This window comes from Oncorhynchus gorbuscha, linkage group LG17 (genome assembly GCF_021184085.1).
Source record: "Oncorhynchus gorbuscha isolate QuinsamMale2020 ecotype Even-year linkage group LG17, OgorEven_v1.0, whole genome shotgun sequence".
Classification (NCBI taxonomy): Eukaryota; Metazoa; Chordata; class Actinopteri; order Salmoniformes; family Salmonidae; genus Oncorhynchus; species Oncorhynchus gorbuscha.
The window spans coordinates 25658848-25674201 of NC_060189.1; the positions used below are offsets into that span (position 1 = coordinate 25658848).

General features: G+C 43.6%; 1 protein-coding gene across 2 annotated transcripts in view; it reads left to right on the forward strand.

Annotated features, from left to right (window-relative positions):
- Positions 1 to 5866: 5866 nt before the first annotated feature.
- LOC124001500 (kinesin-like protein KIF26A) overlaps positions 5867 to 15354 on the forward strand; it is a 139412-nt gene continuing 129924 nt past the window's right edge. For both annotated transcript variants that reach the window (XM_046308320.1, XM_046308321.1), the window contains exons 1-2: positions 5867 to 6131; positions 6444 to 6683. In XM_046308320.1, coding sequence (XP_046164276.1) covers positions 6072 to 6131; positions 6444 to 6683 — 300 coding nt within the window. In that variant the 5' untranslated portion in view covers positions 5867 to 6071. The remainder of the gene's footprint in view (positions 6132 to 6443; positions 6684 to 15354) is intronic.

The following is a 15354-nucleotide window of genomic DNA, read 5'->3' on the forward strand; positions in this document are numbered from 1 at the left end:
ATCGGAATAACGTTAGGTTTTTGTGTTGGTGTATAAATCATTCATTAATGCGCATTCCAAAGAGTATTCTCTGCATCCAAGACGCAGATTTCTTTCCTGCTTTCTCAGCACCACGCCAACAACATGACCAATATTCGGTAAATGGTTCTCATGAAGCCCTGTGTACTGCGAAGGTTATCAAGTTGGATAAGATATTGAGCAGTATTAATGATATGCCAGAGCGATTTCCCTACATGCTTTAGGGCAACAGATGTAGGGGTAGTAGTCCCATGGGATGTGGTCCTTGGGATTTCATCAGCGGCCCAGGGTGACACAAACCTTCTCCAGTGGGGAACTGGGTGGCGATCGGACATGGTAAATCATCTTTACTACGGAGAGTAATTATTGGTCTTCTGAAGCTTCAGTGAATCCTTCCAGTTAACATGTCTAAGATGTGGTTGTGTCTGTGCGTATTAGTGTTTTTTTTGGTTGAGCGTTTGTTTGTGGTGGAGTGGGAAATGTGCATAACTAGGTCACATTTAGAGTTTATTATAGGCAACCCACAACCCTAATAAGCCAACTGCATCATTTAAGCCACCTTGATATCCCTCAAATTAATCTGGCTTCTAAATCGTTAAAAAAAATGTATTATTTGTTTTTATCTCAAGAGACACACCTGAATAAATAAAGGTTGAATAATATAGACTACCCAATTCTTACATTTGAGTAAACCTAACCACGAGCGCACATAATTGTGTATCGAATTGTATTCTGCGCTGGCATAATAATGATGAAATACAATCTTAAAATAAATTGAAAACATTCACACCCACCAAACTATACAGAAGCTTTAAAGATGCATCTTCAAAGGGCGTCGGGAACCAGTGAGTTTATGGCGGTAATGACTGGCTGCTTATCTAATACAAGGTCCTCTGTGCACCCCAGATAAGATGTTTTATTTAGAGAATAGCCTAATGTCCTCTGTTCAGCTTTCAAAGCATACAAAATATACACGATCTACTTTGAAATTCCAGTTAAAACGGCTCTGTATTTGATAATGCTTTGAAAATAAGACATTATTGTCTTTCAGAGTTTTTTTTTACATATTAACATTTGATCTGGAACTGGAAGGCAGCTAAGCCAACAGCCTACATACATTAGCCTCGTGATGAATAGCCCTTAGTTACACAGACACCTGAACGCAAGAGCGGACTCTGTGTGCACTGCACTGATCAACTCAGGGTTTTCCCTGCAAAATAGTTTCATTCAAAACAACGAGAGGATCCAACTAAGTTAAATTGGGTCATGGCACAAGTTTTGGTTCATCAAAGATCTCAAACCGGCTCATTGCGAAGCTGTTGGATTGCGCAGGTCTCGTGCGTGTTTGCGTTGATAAATTAATGGTGGAGCCTCTAGCAAGTCCGCAGTAAGCGCAGCTAACCGCTGACTGACAGGGGAATTGCGCGACTGGGCGAGTGAGTGAGTGAGTGAGTGAGTGAGTGAGTGAGTGAGTGAGTGAGTGAGTGAGTGAGTGAGTGAGTGAGTGAGTGAGTGAGTGAGTGAGTGAGTGAGCGAGCGAGCGAGCGAGAAAGGAGGAAAGAGGGAGAGGGGGTGTGGGTGTGGGACTGCAAAAGGTGGTCCTCCTTAGCCACATGTGATTTCGTTCCGAGACCTACGAGCTGAAAGACCAGGCATGAGTCCAAGGATGGGTAAAACATTTCTATACCTGTGGATATAAAGGTATCGATCACGGATGGATTGTATTGGTTTATTGTCTTGCTGGACTGCTGGCCATGCACGGGAAATATATATTTGCGCACACGCCGCAATTGTTGGGCATTGAGTGGAGTGGTCATGGAGAGACAGTGAGCTCTCTCTGAGTCATTGTTGGATGTCCGGAATAGCTTTTGATTTGAAATCATGCTATGTTTTGGGGTCTATGAAAATATATCCTGAAATGGAAATGAATAGACAAATATAGATGTCAATTCGGTAACCCGGGGTGTGGAATATTACGCACTTTTCCCTCATGGCTTTACCAAACTCCTCGGGCTCCTCTGGAGCTGAGAAGCCCAACCCCAGTCTCATAGATCTGGGAACATTCTTCGTGGACTCTGATATGATATTTGGATTTACCAGTCATCTTCTGAGGAGAAAAGCAAAGGTGAGTGACTGCTCTCCAAATAACTGTAACATACACAAACATGAAATGTAACCTAATACACACCCCAACTACCTGGAACATTATAATGATTATAAATAGGTAAATTGATAGACAAAGTCTTCAGTAACGCTACAAGCCTAAACCACAAAGTCAATTGTCTCGGACCCTGTACATCTTAACTTGACTGGCGTCAGGTATTTCAGCACCATGAACAGCTCCCCTGATTGTCCGATGCGCCTCATCAACAATGCCAACTCCATATCGTGATCGCTGGTTGGGATTCTCTTCTTCAAAATAATTTCAAAAACAGAAGAGAGTAGCAGGGTGGATTGTGCTTTGTGGTCCCAAACACCCATTGCTTTAATAAGCAATGTGGCTTCTGTAATCGCGGCGCTCATTCGCTGTGCGCTCTGTTCAGAAGGCACCGAGCAGTGACAGCCAAAAATTAAGACTCAAAATCATTGACCACAATGACAGACTTGATTGGCCATAGTTTCAGATAAAAACATAATTTTAATTTTGTATTTGCCTTTTTGGGTGAATAGCTTATGTTTTGTTTCATGTGTAATCGCAAAATCAACGTTTAGCAGTATTAAATTTACCTCATTATGTTAACCCCATAAGGACGCCTATAATTTGCTACCAGTTGCGCTGCCAAGCGTGAACCCACTCAACGACACAGACAGACAGACAGACAGACAGACAGACAGACAGACAGACAGACAGACAGACAGACAGACAGACAGACAGACAGACAGACAGACAGACAGACAGACAGACAGACAGACAGACAGACAGACAGACAGACAGACAGACAGACAGACAGACAGACAGACAGACAGACAGACAGACAGACAGACAGACAGACAGACAGACAGACAGACAGACAAAGGGCTCCAACTGGGTCATGTGAGGGTAGAAGGGATCCTCACAATGAAGCACGAAGGCGCTGTCGCTTACATCATCAACATGAAATATTTAAAGTTTTTTAATTAAATATTAAACATGGCCCTTATTTTGGGAAATCCGTCCTGCAATCTGTGTATTTACCAAAGGATGGCGCCAAAGTAGCAAGAACGGGAAGCATTGACTGTAAAGCTCAGTAGGTGAGGCTCTGTACTGTGCCCATTGACTTGTCTGTGAAACAATGTCTAAAAATGTGTCTGCTTGTTTGAGAACAGGATACAGCCATTGACTACAATAAACTAGAATCACTATGAATATTTCAAATAATGTCATTAGGCTATAGAAATAACTCAGTCATTTCCCTACTGTCATGCTATGTTGGAGGAGGTCTGATACCAACAGGCTCAGAGACCGTTTCTATCCACAAGCCATAAAACTGTTGAACACTTGAAGTGGACTGACCACCTGCACTTGCTCTCTGCACCTTTGCACACATGCACTCACTCACTCACTCACTCACTCACTCACTCACTCACTCACTCACTCACTCACTCACTCACTCACTCACTCACTCACTCACTCACTCACTCACTCACTCACTCACTCACTAATAAAAATATATTTGCCACAAAAGTACTGCACTGGGCCTTTACAACTCCTGCATTATAGCGCACCAATACAGCTGTCTGCAGCGCGGGGAAAAATGTTCTCTCACAAAAGTAATGCACTGGTCCTTTACTACTCCTGTATTCAGGGCTGGTCCTGACCATTGCGAGAAAATAATATCGTCAGTCCGCACAACTATAATAGTCCCAGTAAGCAAAAGTATGTTGGAAAGATGTCTAAAATACGTAATTCCCAGACTTTGAAATGGAATGGATGAATTTAGTTGTAAATCAAAATGACTGTAAATTCGGGGTTTTTCTTCTCCTTTTTAGAACATTGACATGTTGATGGTGTCCCAGTATGCCAATAGCCTACTGTCAAACTGGGACACTCTTCTCTGCCATTTTAATGCAGAACAAATATTTTGGGGTTATGAAATACATGTTTTCTGAATAGAAATCCATTTTGTAAATAGGATCAAATGTTCAATTTCATTTTCCTCAAATCTGCCATCAGCTAGCTTGCTAGAAAAAGCTAGCATAGCTACACTTTACGTAGAAATATATTACCTCACCAAAATTACAAATCCTTGCAAGCTATATTCATCACCATACAGGTATATGATGACGGTTTATTTTGCTGTATTTGACTCGTTGACAATAAAACAGTCATTGAAATTGTTGAGGGGTGAGGTCTTTTTGGTTTCATTCTACAAAATGTCCATTAGATGGAGTGTTGAGAATGTTGAGCTGATAGGTCTAGATTAAGTTAACTTTATTTTATTTACAGGCTATATATACAATTACATCTGGGCTACATCATAAAATTCTAATTAAATATGATGATAATGAATATAATAATAATGTTCCACAAAAATACATAAAACATGTTTGACTACATTTAATTTTTATGAATAGTTTAAGTTTCTAGTTCAAATATTGAAATGACTCATGTATTCTCTAATTTATACTTCTTTACAATAAAGAATTGAGTGTCCCAATTTGCCAGTATTGACTGGAAATATTTGGTCTCGGCACAATTTGTGTTTGAAGAAGAGTCACCCATCCTGGTTTTAACATTTATATATGTTTTATATTGTATAGTGTAGTAGAGTTATGAAGATAGAAAACGAAAGTGTCCCATTTTACCAATACACACCACACCCTATGTTAGATAACTTTTTGGACTGAACGTTGGTGGAGCGTGCAGCGATGATTCTCCACACAGCACCCTGGCGAGACGCTGGGAATGGAAACACATAATATTTTGGTCCCTGCATAAACCAAAGTGGGCACTTCTTATCACAGGGCGGCATCAGCACTCACCTAAAAAGCCCATATACCACTGGTTGAGAGAAATTATCATTGTTTTTGTGTATAATTATGTGAGGTTTTATGTGTTGTTGGAGGTGTGTCTTGGTCAGTTTGGCTCAGAAAAGTCCACCCTCTTCAATCTGCTGCCATAGACGGCCGCATAATCCTGACAATTAGCGGGCCAGCCTTGCCTGCATTAACGGACCGATGTTTCCCTCTGGAGTGTCGGGAAAAAAATATCAACAAAAGAAGTGCACTGGGCATTTACTGCTCCTGTAACCGATACAGCCGTGTGCAGCGCAGGAAGATATGTAGCAATCGTGCCACACACACATCACAATTGTTGCTACTACCAGACTCTTATTTACAATATATTGCTTATACTGCACAATTTAAACACTTGCACCCCAATCCCCCCCTTTCTCTGATAGATGTCTAAATATTGAACTATAATTTGTGCCTTCCTGTATTATGCTAAAATGTTTATTATATTCTACTGAACTTTATGTTCATATATCTTATATTTTATTATGTCTTATTGTTCCATTCTCGATAAGGAACCTGCAAGTAAGCATTTCGTTAGACGGTATTCTGTATTCCATGTGTATCCTGTACATACGACTAATACAACTTGAAACTACTGCAATGCATTGATAAAAGCAGCAATTACAATGGGCATGTTCAGCTTTATAAATATCTAGCCTAATGACCTACAAACCTAATACAACTACCACACATTGAACTACCATGTCTGATCCATGAACCTACGGTTTTTAAGTGATTTACTATTGCAGTGTCAAATCATGCGCCAAAAAGTTTCCCAAAAGTTGTCTTGTGAACCCCACCCATTTAAAAGAGTTCATTCCCGCCCACCGTGCGCACTCAGGACCAGAACTTCACTTCACTCGTATTGATTGTATTGTCATGGGACTGATCCAGTGCAGCACACAACCATGGTTATTAGTCTACTCTCTACAGAAGTGGTAGCTAGCAGACGGGTTTGCGTTAGTCACAAGTGTGTAGGCACTGACACTTCAATTTACAACTTCGCAGTTGAGTGTATGTGAGAACTACGTCTAGTAGGTATACCCAGACCAAGGAGAATGAACTCATTTCGGGGAAATGCAACTCATGGACGGGACCCTGACAACTGCAGGTTTACTGTAAGTGTTTTAGTCATATAAAGTGTTTTACACATACAGTTAAAGTGTTCGGTTCCGATTTACAATAACACCTGTCGCAGCACACCCTTTTGTTTTGGATCGCATTTAGCCTACCTCTGCAGATTGGTAATGTTTACCTATTCATATTGACATTCATGCAGTTTGTCAAGGTATTCAACAAACAACTCCAGACAAGTAACGTTAGGCTTCCACACCTGTGGTTGTGCGTCTACAAGTTTGAAACCACTGTATTTTCCTACATAGAAATCAATGAATCTATTTGAACTGACTTGCGTTTCTCTCCTGACGAAGGTGGAGGGTTGTCCCAGCGGAGAGTCGCCGTTCCCTCTTGATCTGAATACCAGGAAAATTCTTCACTCATCCGAGTATGCGCGGTGTAACAGCCGGCCACCACCCGAGGGCGCTGGGTCGGTGACCGTCTCCGAGTCAGAGAGAAGGGACGGCAAAGGAAGCTTTTGCCAACAATGTCAAATTAATGTGACTGAGCTGAAGAGGCAAGCGCTGGCCTTGGCAGACCCAAGTTCACTAAAGGTTTGTGAATACATGTTTAACTTTACTTTGAGTCTCAAGGCTGGTTGTATTTGACCAGTAATGCAAAGTAATACTTTTCATCAATTTTACACCAAGGCTCCCTACAAGTTGATCAACCTGAATTGACACCACCATGACTCTGCTGATCTGTGCTCTTGGTTTATTTTTGTGAATATGGCAATGACATGGTAATAACCTCTTCTTTCCTACCCCTTTTGTAATGAGTCCAGTGAGGTGGGTCTTACGTTTATTATGAGGCATGTGGTAATGGGAGATCAGTGTGTGTTGGTTCACCTCATGCTCTGTTGGCGTAACAGGGACAGGCTGCATTGGTTCCACTCATGTACTGCAGGTGATATGGGGGCACAGATGGCATGCTCAGAATAAAGCGTGCTGCCACCCTCCTCCCAGTGTAGATAGCTGTAGGCATGCAGTGTGATTCTGCAGGTTTCTGACTATGTCCTGAGTCATGACCCATGCCCCAGCTTTGCCTTGTGGTCCTCATCACTGATGGGCACCTCTCTGATGGTTTTACGTTTGTACCCACTGCCCATTTGCCTATGAGATAGTCCAGTGAGATGGGTACACAACGGCAGGGTGAGACATGGCTGTAAGACTTGTGAGCTCTGTATTGCCAGCATGTAGTAGCTGTGGCTAGGGCTGTGTTGATTGTCAAGCAAATAACTGTCTGTCTCACAGTAATTGACCGTTAATTAATAAACACATTTATCATCTCCTGGCTTCAACATATACCCTACAAGCCATTTAAAAAAGTTGAATATATCTATGTAATATAACCTACACATTCACAATAAATTCATTATTTATTTTAGACTGGTCTAAAGAAGCACGCTATGAAGAAAATGTAGTCTATTTCAGTGTTGAGCAGTTAACAAAGAAATAGGTACTCCTATATGCTTAATTTAGAGTTGTTAATGTAACTTTAGTTGTTCTACAAACGTTGTTTAGATTTTTAATACATTGTAAGACTGCATGATGAGACTCTAATGATGATTTGAAAGAAGTCCCTTGAAAGGCACGAGCCCTGCTTTGTTTTTTGTGCAGGCTGTACACACTCCAATAGTCTCTCATTCACAATTTGACAAGCACTTGATAATGCCGCAAATGTCACGGAGGCATCCCCTTGTTGGCCGTAATGCACCCTAAAATAATCCATGCCTTTTGCGGCCGGGAGTACTGCATTGTGCCCTTCTCCCTGAGTGTGCTGCTCAATCTCTCACTCCCATGGCTCTCTGTCACGTCATTGGGTCTTCTCACAGGCTACAAGTCAGACTCATCAAATCAAATCAAAGTTTATTTGTCACGTGCGCCGAATACAACATGGTTGAAATGAAATGATACCAGATTACTTTAGAAAAAATTGGCGTTGACTGACGAGATCAAATGATGACATAAAGATCCATTGGGTTGAACACTGTGCGATGTTTAACAGTGAGAATCGCAGAATGGTGTAAATGATTAGAGTTGGCTGTGTGATATTAGGTTGCTTCTTGTGTAAATATTTTCTGTCTGGATTTTAATGATTACATTACAGTGAAATGCTTACTTACAGGCCCTAACCAACTGTGATTTTTAAAAAGTAAAAAATAGGTATTAGGTAAACAATAGATAAGTAAAGAAATAAAAACAACAGTAAAAAGACGGTGAAAAATAACAGTAGCGAGTAGCGAGTCTATATACAGTAGTGAGGCTATATACAGTAGTGAGGCTATATACAGTAGTGAGGCTTTATACAGGCACCGCGCAACTGCATGCATCCTTATTAAATTCCGAGGTGCATATTGAAGATTTTGGAAGAACTGTCCACATTTACTTTTCGTCAGCCAACAAGATGATTATGCCTAACAAAGAGCAAAAGCACTAGCCTCTGTCAATCTGCTATCCCCATAGTACAAAAGTCGACCTATTCTATTCTGTGTGCGATAAACAAATATTCCAAACAGTCCGGGACAGTTGTAGGATGAGATAGATCCCAAATGAATACAACTACTAGCATAAAAACAATACTTTTTTAATGATATGTGGCTGATGCAACAGATCAGAATGTGTACCATAAATGTTGATAATGTCAAACCCTGACCATAGAGAGCCTTTTATTCTCTATGTTGGTTAGGTCGGGGTGTGACTAGGGTGGATTATCTAGGTTATTGTATGTCTATGTTGGCCTGGTATGGTTCCCAATCAGAGACAACTGTTTATCATTGTCTCTGATTGGGGATCATATTTAGGCAGCCATTTCCCCCACTGTGTTTTGTGGGATCTTGTTTTTGCATAGTTACTGTTGAGCACTGCATTTACTTCACGCTTCGTTTGTTCTGTATTGTTTTGGTGATTTTCATTTATTTAACATGTGGAACTCTACGCACCCTGCGCCTTGGTCCGTTAATTCTTTAGACGATTGTGACAGAAGATCCCACCACAACAGGACCAAGCAGCGTGCCCGGGAAGAGAAGGTACTGTATCCTGGGCTTGGGAGGAGATAATGGAGGAGAAGACATCCTGGACTTGGGAGGATATTATGGCTGGAGACGAAAGCCTTCCGTGGAAGTAGACGCAAGCGGTGAGGGAAGGACAGCGAAGATGCCTGGGTTCGTGGCCACAACGCAAGCCCAAAAGACAGCCCAAAATGTGTTTTTTTGGGAGGGGGCACACGGGGTGGTCGGCGATGCCGAGGAGCAATATTGGGATAAATTGAGAAGTGATGAGAGAGAGCTGTTGGTTTGGCTGGAGAGGCAAGACAGCAGATAGCAGCACCCACTCGTAGCACACGCTCCAGCAGGTATATCTCACTGGTCACCCCCAAAGCCAATTCCTCCTTTGGTCGCCTTTCCTTCCTGTTCTCTGCTGCCACTGACTGGAACGAACTGCAAAAATCACTGAAGCTGGAGATTCCCATCTCCCTCACTAGCTTTAAGAACCAGCTGTCAGAGCGGCTCACAGATCACTGCACCTGTTCATAGCCCATCTGTATACAGCCCATCTATCTACCTTTTCCTATACTGTATTTATTTATTTTCCTCCTTTTGCACCACAGTATCTCTACTTGCACATCCATCTTTTGCACATCTACCATTCCAGTGTTTAATTGCCATATTGTAATTACTTCTCCACCATGGCCTATTTATTGCCTTAACTCCCTTACCTTACCTCATTTGCACTCACTGTATATAGACTTTGTTTTCTTTTTTTCCGACTGTATTATTGACTGTATGTTTTGTTAATTCCATGTGTAACTCTGTGTTGTTGTATGTGTCGAACTGCTATGCTTTATCTTGGCCAGGTCACAGTTGCAAATGAGAACTTGTTCTCAACTAGTTTACCTGGTTAAATAAAGGTTAAAATAAATAAATAAAAGAGACAGTTGCCCTGAGGAGCGTGTTAGGTGTCCGATGCCACCTCTGCCAGCACTCCGCACTCTCTTTGAGGAGAGTGTCATCGTTCCGGTACAATGTGTGCCGGTTCTACGGACCGGTTCTACTCACGTGCCTCCACAGCCCGAAACGTCCTGTGCCAGCTCCCCGCACTTGCCATGCGAAGATTGTCATCTGTCCAGGACACGTTGTGTCAGTTGTGCCAGCTCTACGCTCCAGACTTCCAGTGCACCTCCACGGCCCAGTATGTCCTGTGCTGGTTCTACACACCGTGTCTCCAGTGCGTCTCCACAGCCCGGTACGTCCTGTGCCAGCTCCCCGCACTTGCCGTGCAAAGTGTGTTAAAGTTCCGGTGCCATTGATGCAGGCTATACGCACCAGGTCTCCAGTGCGCCTCCACAGCCCAGTACGTCCTGTGCCTCCTCCTCACACTCTTCCTCAAGTGCGCCTTCTCAGTCAGGTACGTCCTGTGCCTGCTCCACGCACTCTCCTTGAAGTGTGTGTTCCCAGTCAGGTATGTCCTGTGCCTGCTCCTCACACTCTCCCTCAAGTGCGCCTTCCCAGTCAGGTGCGTCCTGTGCCTACTCCCTGCACTCGCCCTGAAGTGCATGTCACCAGTCTGGCGCCACCTGTGCTGGCTCCACGCATCAGGCCTCCAGTGTGCCTCCCCAGTCCAGAGCTTCCGGCGACGGTCCCCGGTCCGGAGCTTCCGGCGATGGTCCCCGGTCTGGAACCTCCTGAGACGGTCCCTGGTCCGGAACCTCCTGAGATGATCCACGGTCCGGAACCTCCAGCTCCAGGGCAGGGGCCTTCCTCTGCGCCGATGCCCAGTCCGAGCACGGCGTCCAGTCCCGCTCCATGGCAGGAGCCTTCCTCTGCGCCGATGCCCAGTTCGAGCAACGGCGTCCAGTCCAACTCCATGGCAGGAGCCTTACTCTGTGCCAATGCCCAGTCCAGGCACGGCGGTCAACTCAGCTCCATGGCCGGAGCCTTCTTTGGCGCCGGTGCCCAGTCCGGGTGCGGCGTACAACCCAGCTCCATGGCCGGGGCCCTCCTCTACGCAGATGCCCAGTCCGGGCACAGTGTTCTACCTGGCTCCATAACCGCGAGCGGATTGGGTACCTTGCCCCGTTCCCGGAGCCGCCCCCGACGTTAGATGCCCACCCGGACCCTCCACTATTGAGTCAGATTTTGCAGCCGGAGTTCGCACCTTTGGGGGGGTAGTGTCATGCCCTGACCATAGAGAGCATTTTATTCTCTATGTTGGTTAGGTCGGGTGTGACTAGGTTGGGTTATCTAGGTTAATGTATGTCTATGTTGGTCTGGTATGGTTCCCAATCAGAGGCAGCTGTTTATCGTTGTCTCTGATTGGGGATCATATTTAGGCAGCCATTTTCCCCACTGTGTTTTGTAGGATCTTGTTTTTGTGTAGTTACTGTTGAGCTCTGCATTTACTTCACGCTTCGTTTATTCTGTATTGTTTTGGTGAGTTTCATTTATTTAACATGTGGAACTCTACGTACGCTGCTGCGCCTTAGTCCGTTAATTCTTTAGACGATCGTGAGAGATAAGCTATTAGGCTATTTCTTCCCATTATAAGTGCAGCATTGCACACATGGTAGTAAGCGCAAATGTTCCATTAGCGGAAAACACCATTATCAAAATTGACAATAAATGCAATTATGCATGTAATGCTTTTATTATAAAGGTGAATGTTTATGGTGTAAATGATCTTCCCCCAAACTTGAAACTCAGGTGCTGCTTATATTTGTCAGTTAGGCTCTACACCCCTTGTAAAACGGATTAATGTGCTTAATTTTAAGAAATTATTTGGCCACTTTAGTTGTGATACAAACCTTATTAAAACATGTAGGCCTATGGGCTGTTCTACATGAAGTGTGCAACTATGAGAATTGTTGCAACCCCTATTTGTAGCCTATTCAACCTACATTTCGTGTCATCTGAGATCCCCAAAGATCGGAAAGCTGCTGCACCTCAGCCACGCTCAAGGTCCTAAACGATATCATAAACGCCATCGATAAAAGACAGTATTGTGCAGCCATCTTCATCGACCTGGCCAAGGCTTTCGACTCTGTCAATCACCACATTCTTATTGTCAGACTCAGCAGCCTTGGCTTCTCAAATGACTGCCTCGCCTGGTTCACCAACTACTTCTCAGATAGAGTTCAGTATGTCAAATCGGAGGACCTGTTGTCCGGACCTCTGTCAGTCTCTATGGGGGTGCCACAGGGTTCAATCCTTGGGCCAACTCTTTTCTCTGTATATATCAATGATGTCGCTCTAGCTGCTGGTGATTCTCTGATCCACCTATACGCAGATGACACCATTCTTTATACATGTGGCCCTTTTTGGACACTGTGCTAACAAACCTCCAAACGAGCTTCAACGCCATACACTCCTTCCACGGCCTCCAACTGCTTTTAAATGCTAGTAAAACTAAGTGCATGCTCTTCAACCGATTGCTGCCTGCACCCTCCCGCCTGACTAGCATTACTACTCTGGACGGTTCTGACCTAGAAAATGTGGACAACTACAAATACCTAGGTGTCTGGTTAGACTGTAAACTCTCCTTCCAGACTCACATTAAGCATCTCCAATCCAAAATTAAATCTAGAATTGGCTTCATATTTCGCAACAAAGCCGCCTTTACTCATTCCGCCAAACACACCCTCGTAAAACTGACTATCCTACCGATCCTTGATTTTGGCGATGTCATTTACAAAATAGCCTCCAACACTCTACTCAGCAAACTGGATGTAGTCTATCACAGTGCCATCCATTTAATCACCAAAGCCCCATATACCACCCACCACTGCAAGCTGTATGCTCTCGTTGGCTGGCCCTCACTACATATCCGGCTCTCTAAGGTCAGGGTGAGACAGCCCCGCCTTATCTCAGCTCACTCGTCACCATAGCTACACCCACCCATAGCACGCGCTCCAGCAGGTACATTGCACTGGACATCCCCTGGACATCCCCAAAGCCAACACTTACTTTGGCCACCTTTCCTTACAGTTCTCTGCTGCCAATGACTGGAACGAATTGCAAAATCTCTGAAGCTGGAGTCTTATATCTCCCTCTAACTTTAAGCATCAGATGTCTGAGCAGCTTACCGATCACTGTACCTGCGCACGGCCAATCTGTAAATAGCACACCCGACTACCTCATCCCCATAATATTACTTACCATCTTGCTCTTTTGCACCCCAGTATCTCTACTTGCACATCATCATCTGCATATCTATCACTGCAGTATTAATGCTAAATTGTAATTATTTTAGTCTCTAGGGCCTATTTATCGCCTACCTCCATACTCTTCCACATTTGTACACACTGTACATAGATTTTTATTTTGTGTTATTGACTGTACGTTTGTTTATGTGTAACTCTGTGTTGTTGTTTTTGTCGCACTGCTTTTCTTTATCTTGGCCAGGTCGCAGTTGTAAATGAGAACTTGTTCTCAACTGGCCAACCTGGTAAAATAAAGGTTGAAATAAAAATAAAATAAATATAATTCACAAGTGATAGGATAATGTTGTCACCCATCAGACTATTATTGATTTAATCTTGTCTTTACATGAACTAAATAATATGTGTGACTTTTGTTTTGATTTAGAATGGACTATTATCATGCACCTGTATCGAAACGGGGGCAGCGGAAACAAATACATGTCATCTATGCACTTAAATAGCAAATGGAGGACTCTTTTCCCATGGTTTATTTTCATGCCAGCCTGGTAGGCTGTACTCCTGTTGTAAATATAAGCAATGTGCTTAATATTAGGAGAGTTGAGAAATACATATAATAGGCCTAGCCTATAAAAAGCTGATGGGATCCTCATATTTTTATTAGCGGCCATCACTCTGTTTTCTCACGCAATTGCATAGTCTATAGAAATGTTGCGACATGAGCTCAAGGGTTCTCATGGGGTGGCAGGTATCCTAGTGGTTAGAGCGTTGGACTAGTAACTGAAAAGTTGCGAGATCATATCCCCGAGCTGACGAGGTAAAAATATGTCATTCTGACCCTGAACAAAGCAGTTAACCTCGAAAACAAGAATTTGTTCTAAACTGACTACCCTAGTTAAATAAAGGTAAAAAAGTGCTTGATTCGATTTTCAAATATGTTTGCATTGATCTCTTAGTGATTAGAGGGACAATAGAGTGCAGAGTACCAGACAGTAAGTTTGGTAGGCAACAAATGACCATCAGAGCTTGGAGAAGCCTAATTACTATGACGAAACAGTCATGTCAAATTTGACTGCCTTCATGACTCGTGTCCGCCAGACTGGCGAAAATACGGTCACCGCAAAAGCTGTGGCTATAACTCCCCTTACCAACACACCTTATTATTTTGTCCTCTGGTTGGGTGTAGAGGTAATATATATCAAGTCCTTCTCCAATGTAGATACTGGAGTCATGAGAGGCTGTGGGGTAATGACTTCAATTATAATGTCCCAGTCTTCCTGTGAAGTCTTTTATTTCTCTGCTCACGGCCACACACTGTTTATGGATGTGAAACCTCAGCGTCTCAGACCGAAAGGTCTTTGGAAGTGTCTCATTGTTTTGCTAAACAATGCTTATCTCTTTATTATGTTGTCGGGAAGAGAGGGGGGGGGGCAAGGAGGGAGAAAATAAGCAAGTGGCAGAGTCTGAGGAGGAAGTTAAGTCCCAATTGACCTTCACCATGCATTGAAAGTGTTCCTGTATGGCTCGCCCCACAATTCCCACCGCTGTTAAATTACGGTCTCATGCTTATCTTGGATTACAAACCCTCCAGCCTCCTCTGAATCCCCTCAACACCTAATGTCTTATGGGAACAGGGAGATACGGGACGGGGAAAAACTTTCCTCTGTATGTGTGGTCTAGTCTCTATGCGGGGTGGCCTAAATCATATCAGATCTCTATATATTGAAGCACCAGGTATTTTCTCCCTCCCCAAACAGACATACACTATCCCACCTGCCAGTCCTTCTCCATGGGAAATGAGTCCTCTCTCAGTTACCTGTGTGGTCCTCTCCAGGTGTGGAAGGGTTGGAGGGTGGGATGGGGGCTGCCCCTTCCTTCTCCTATTATACACATGTTGATGGCTAAATAGGTCCCTAATTTTAAGGTGGTAAACAGTCGAGGCATGGTGCTCTTATTGTGCTTGCCTCATGGTATCAATTTCTCCAGCTGCAGGAGAAAGGGTTCCATTGACCTGTTGGGCCTGTACTGCCCACCTGGAGGCTCTGGACTGGATGTGGTCGTGGATGGATG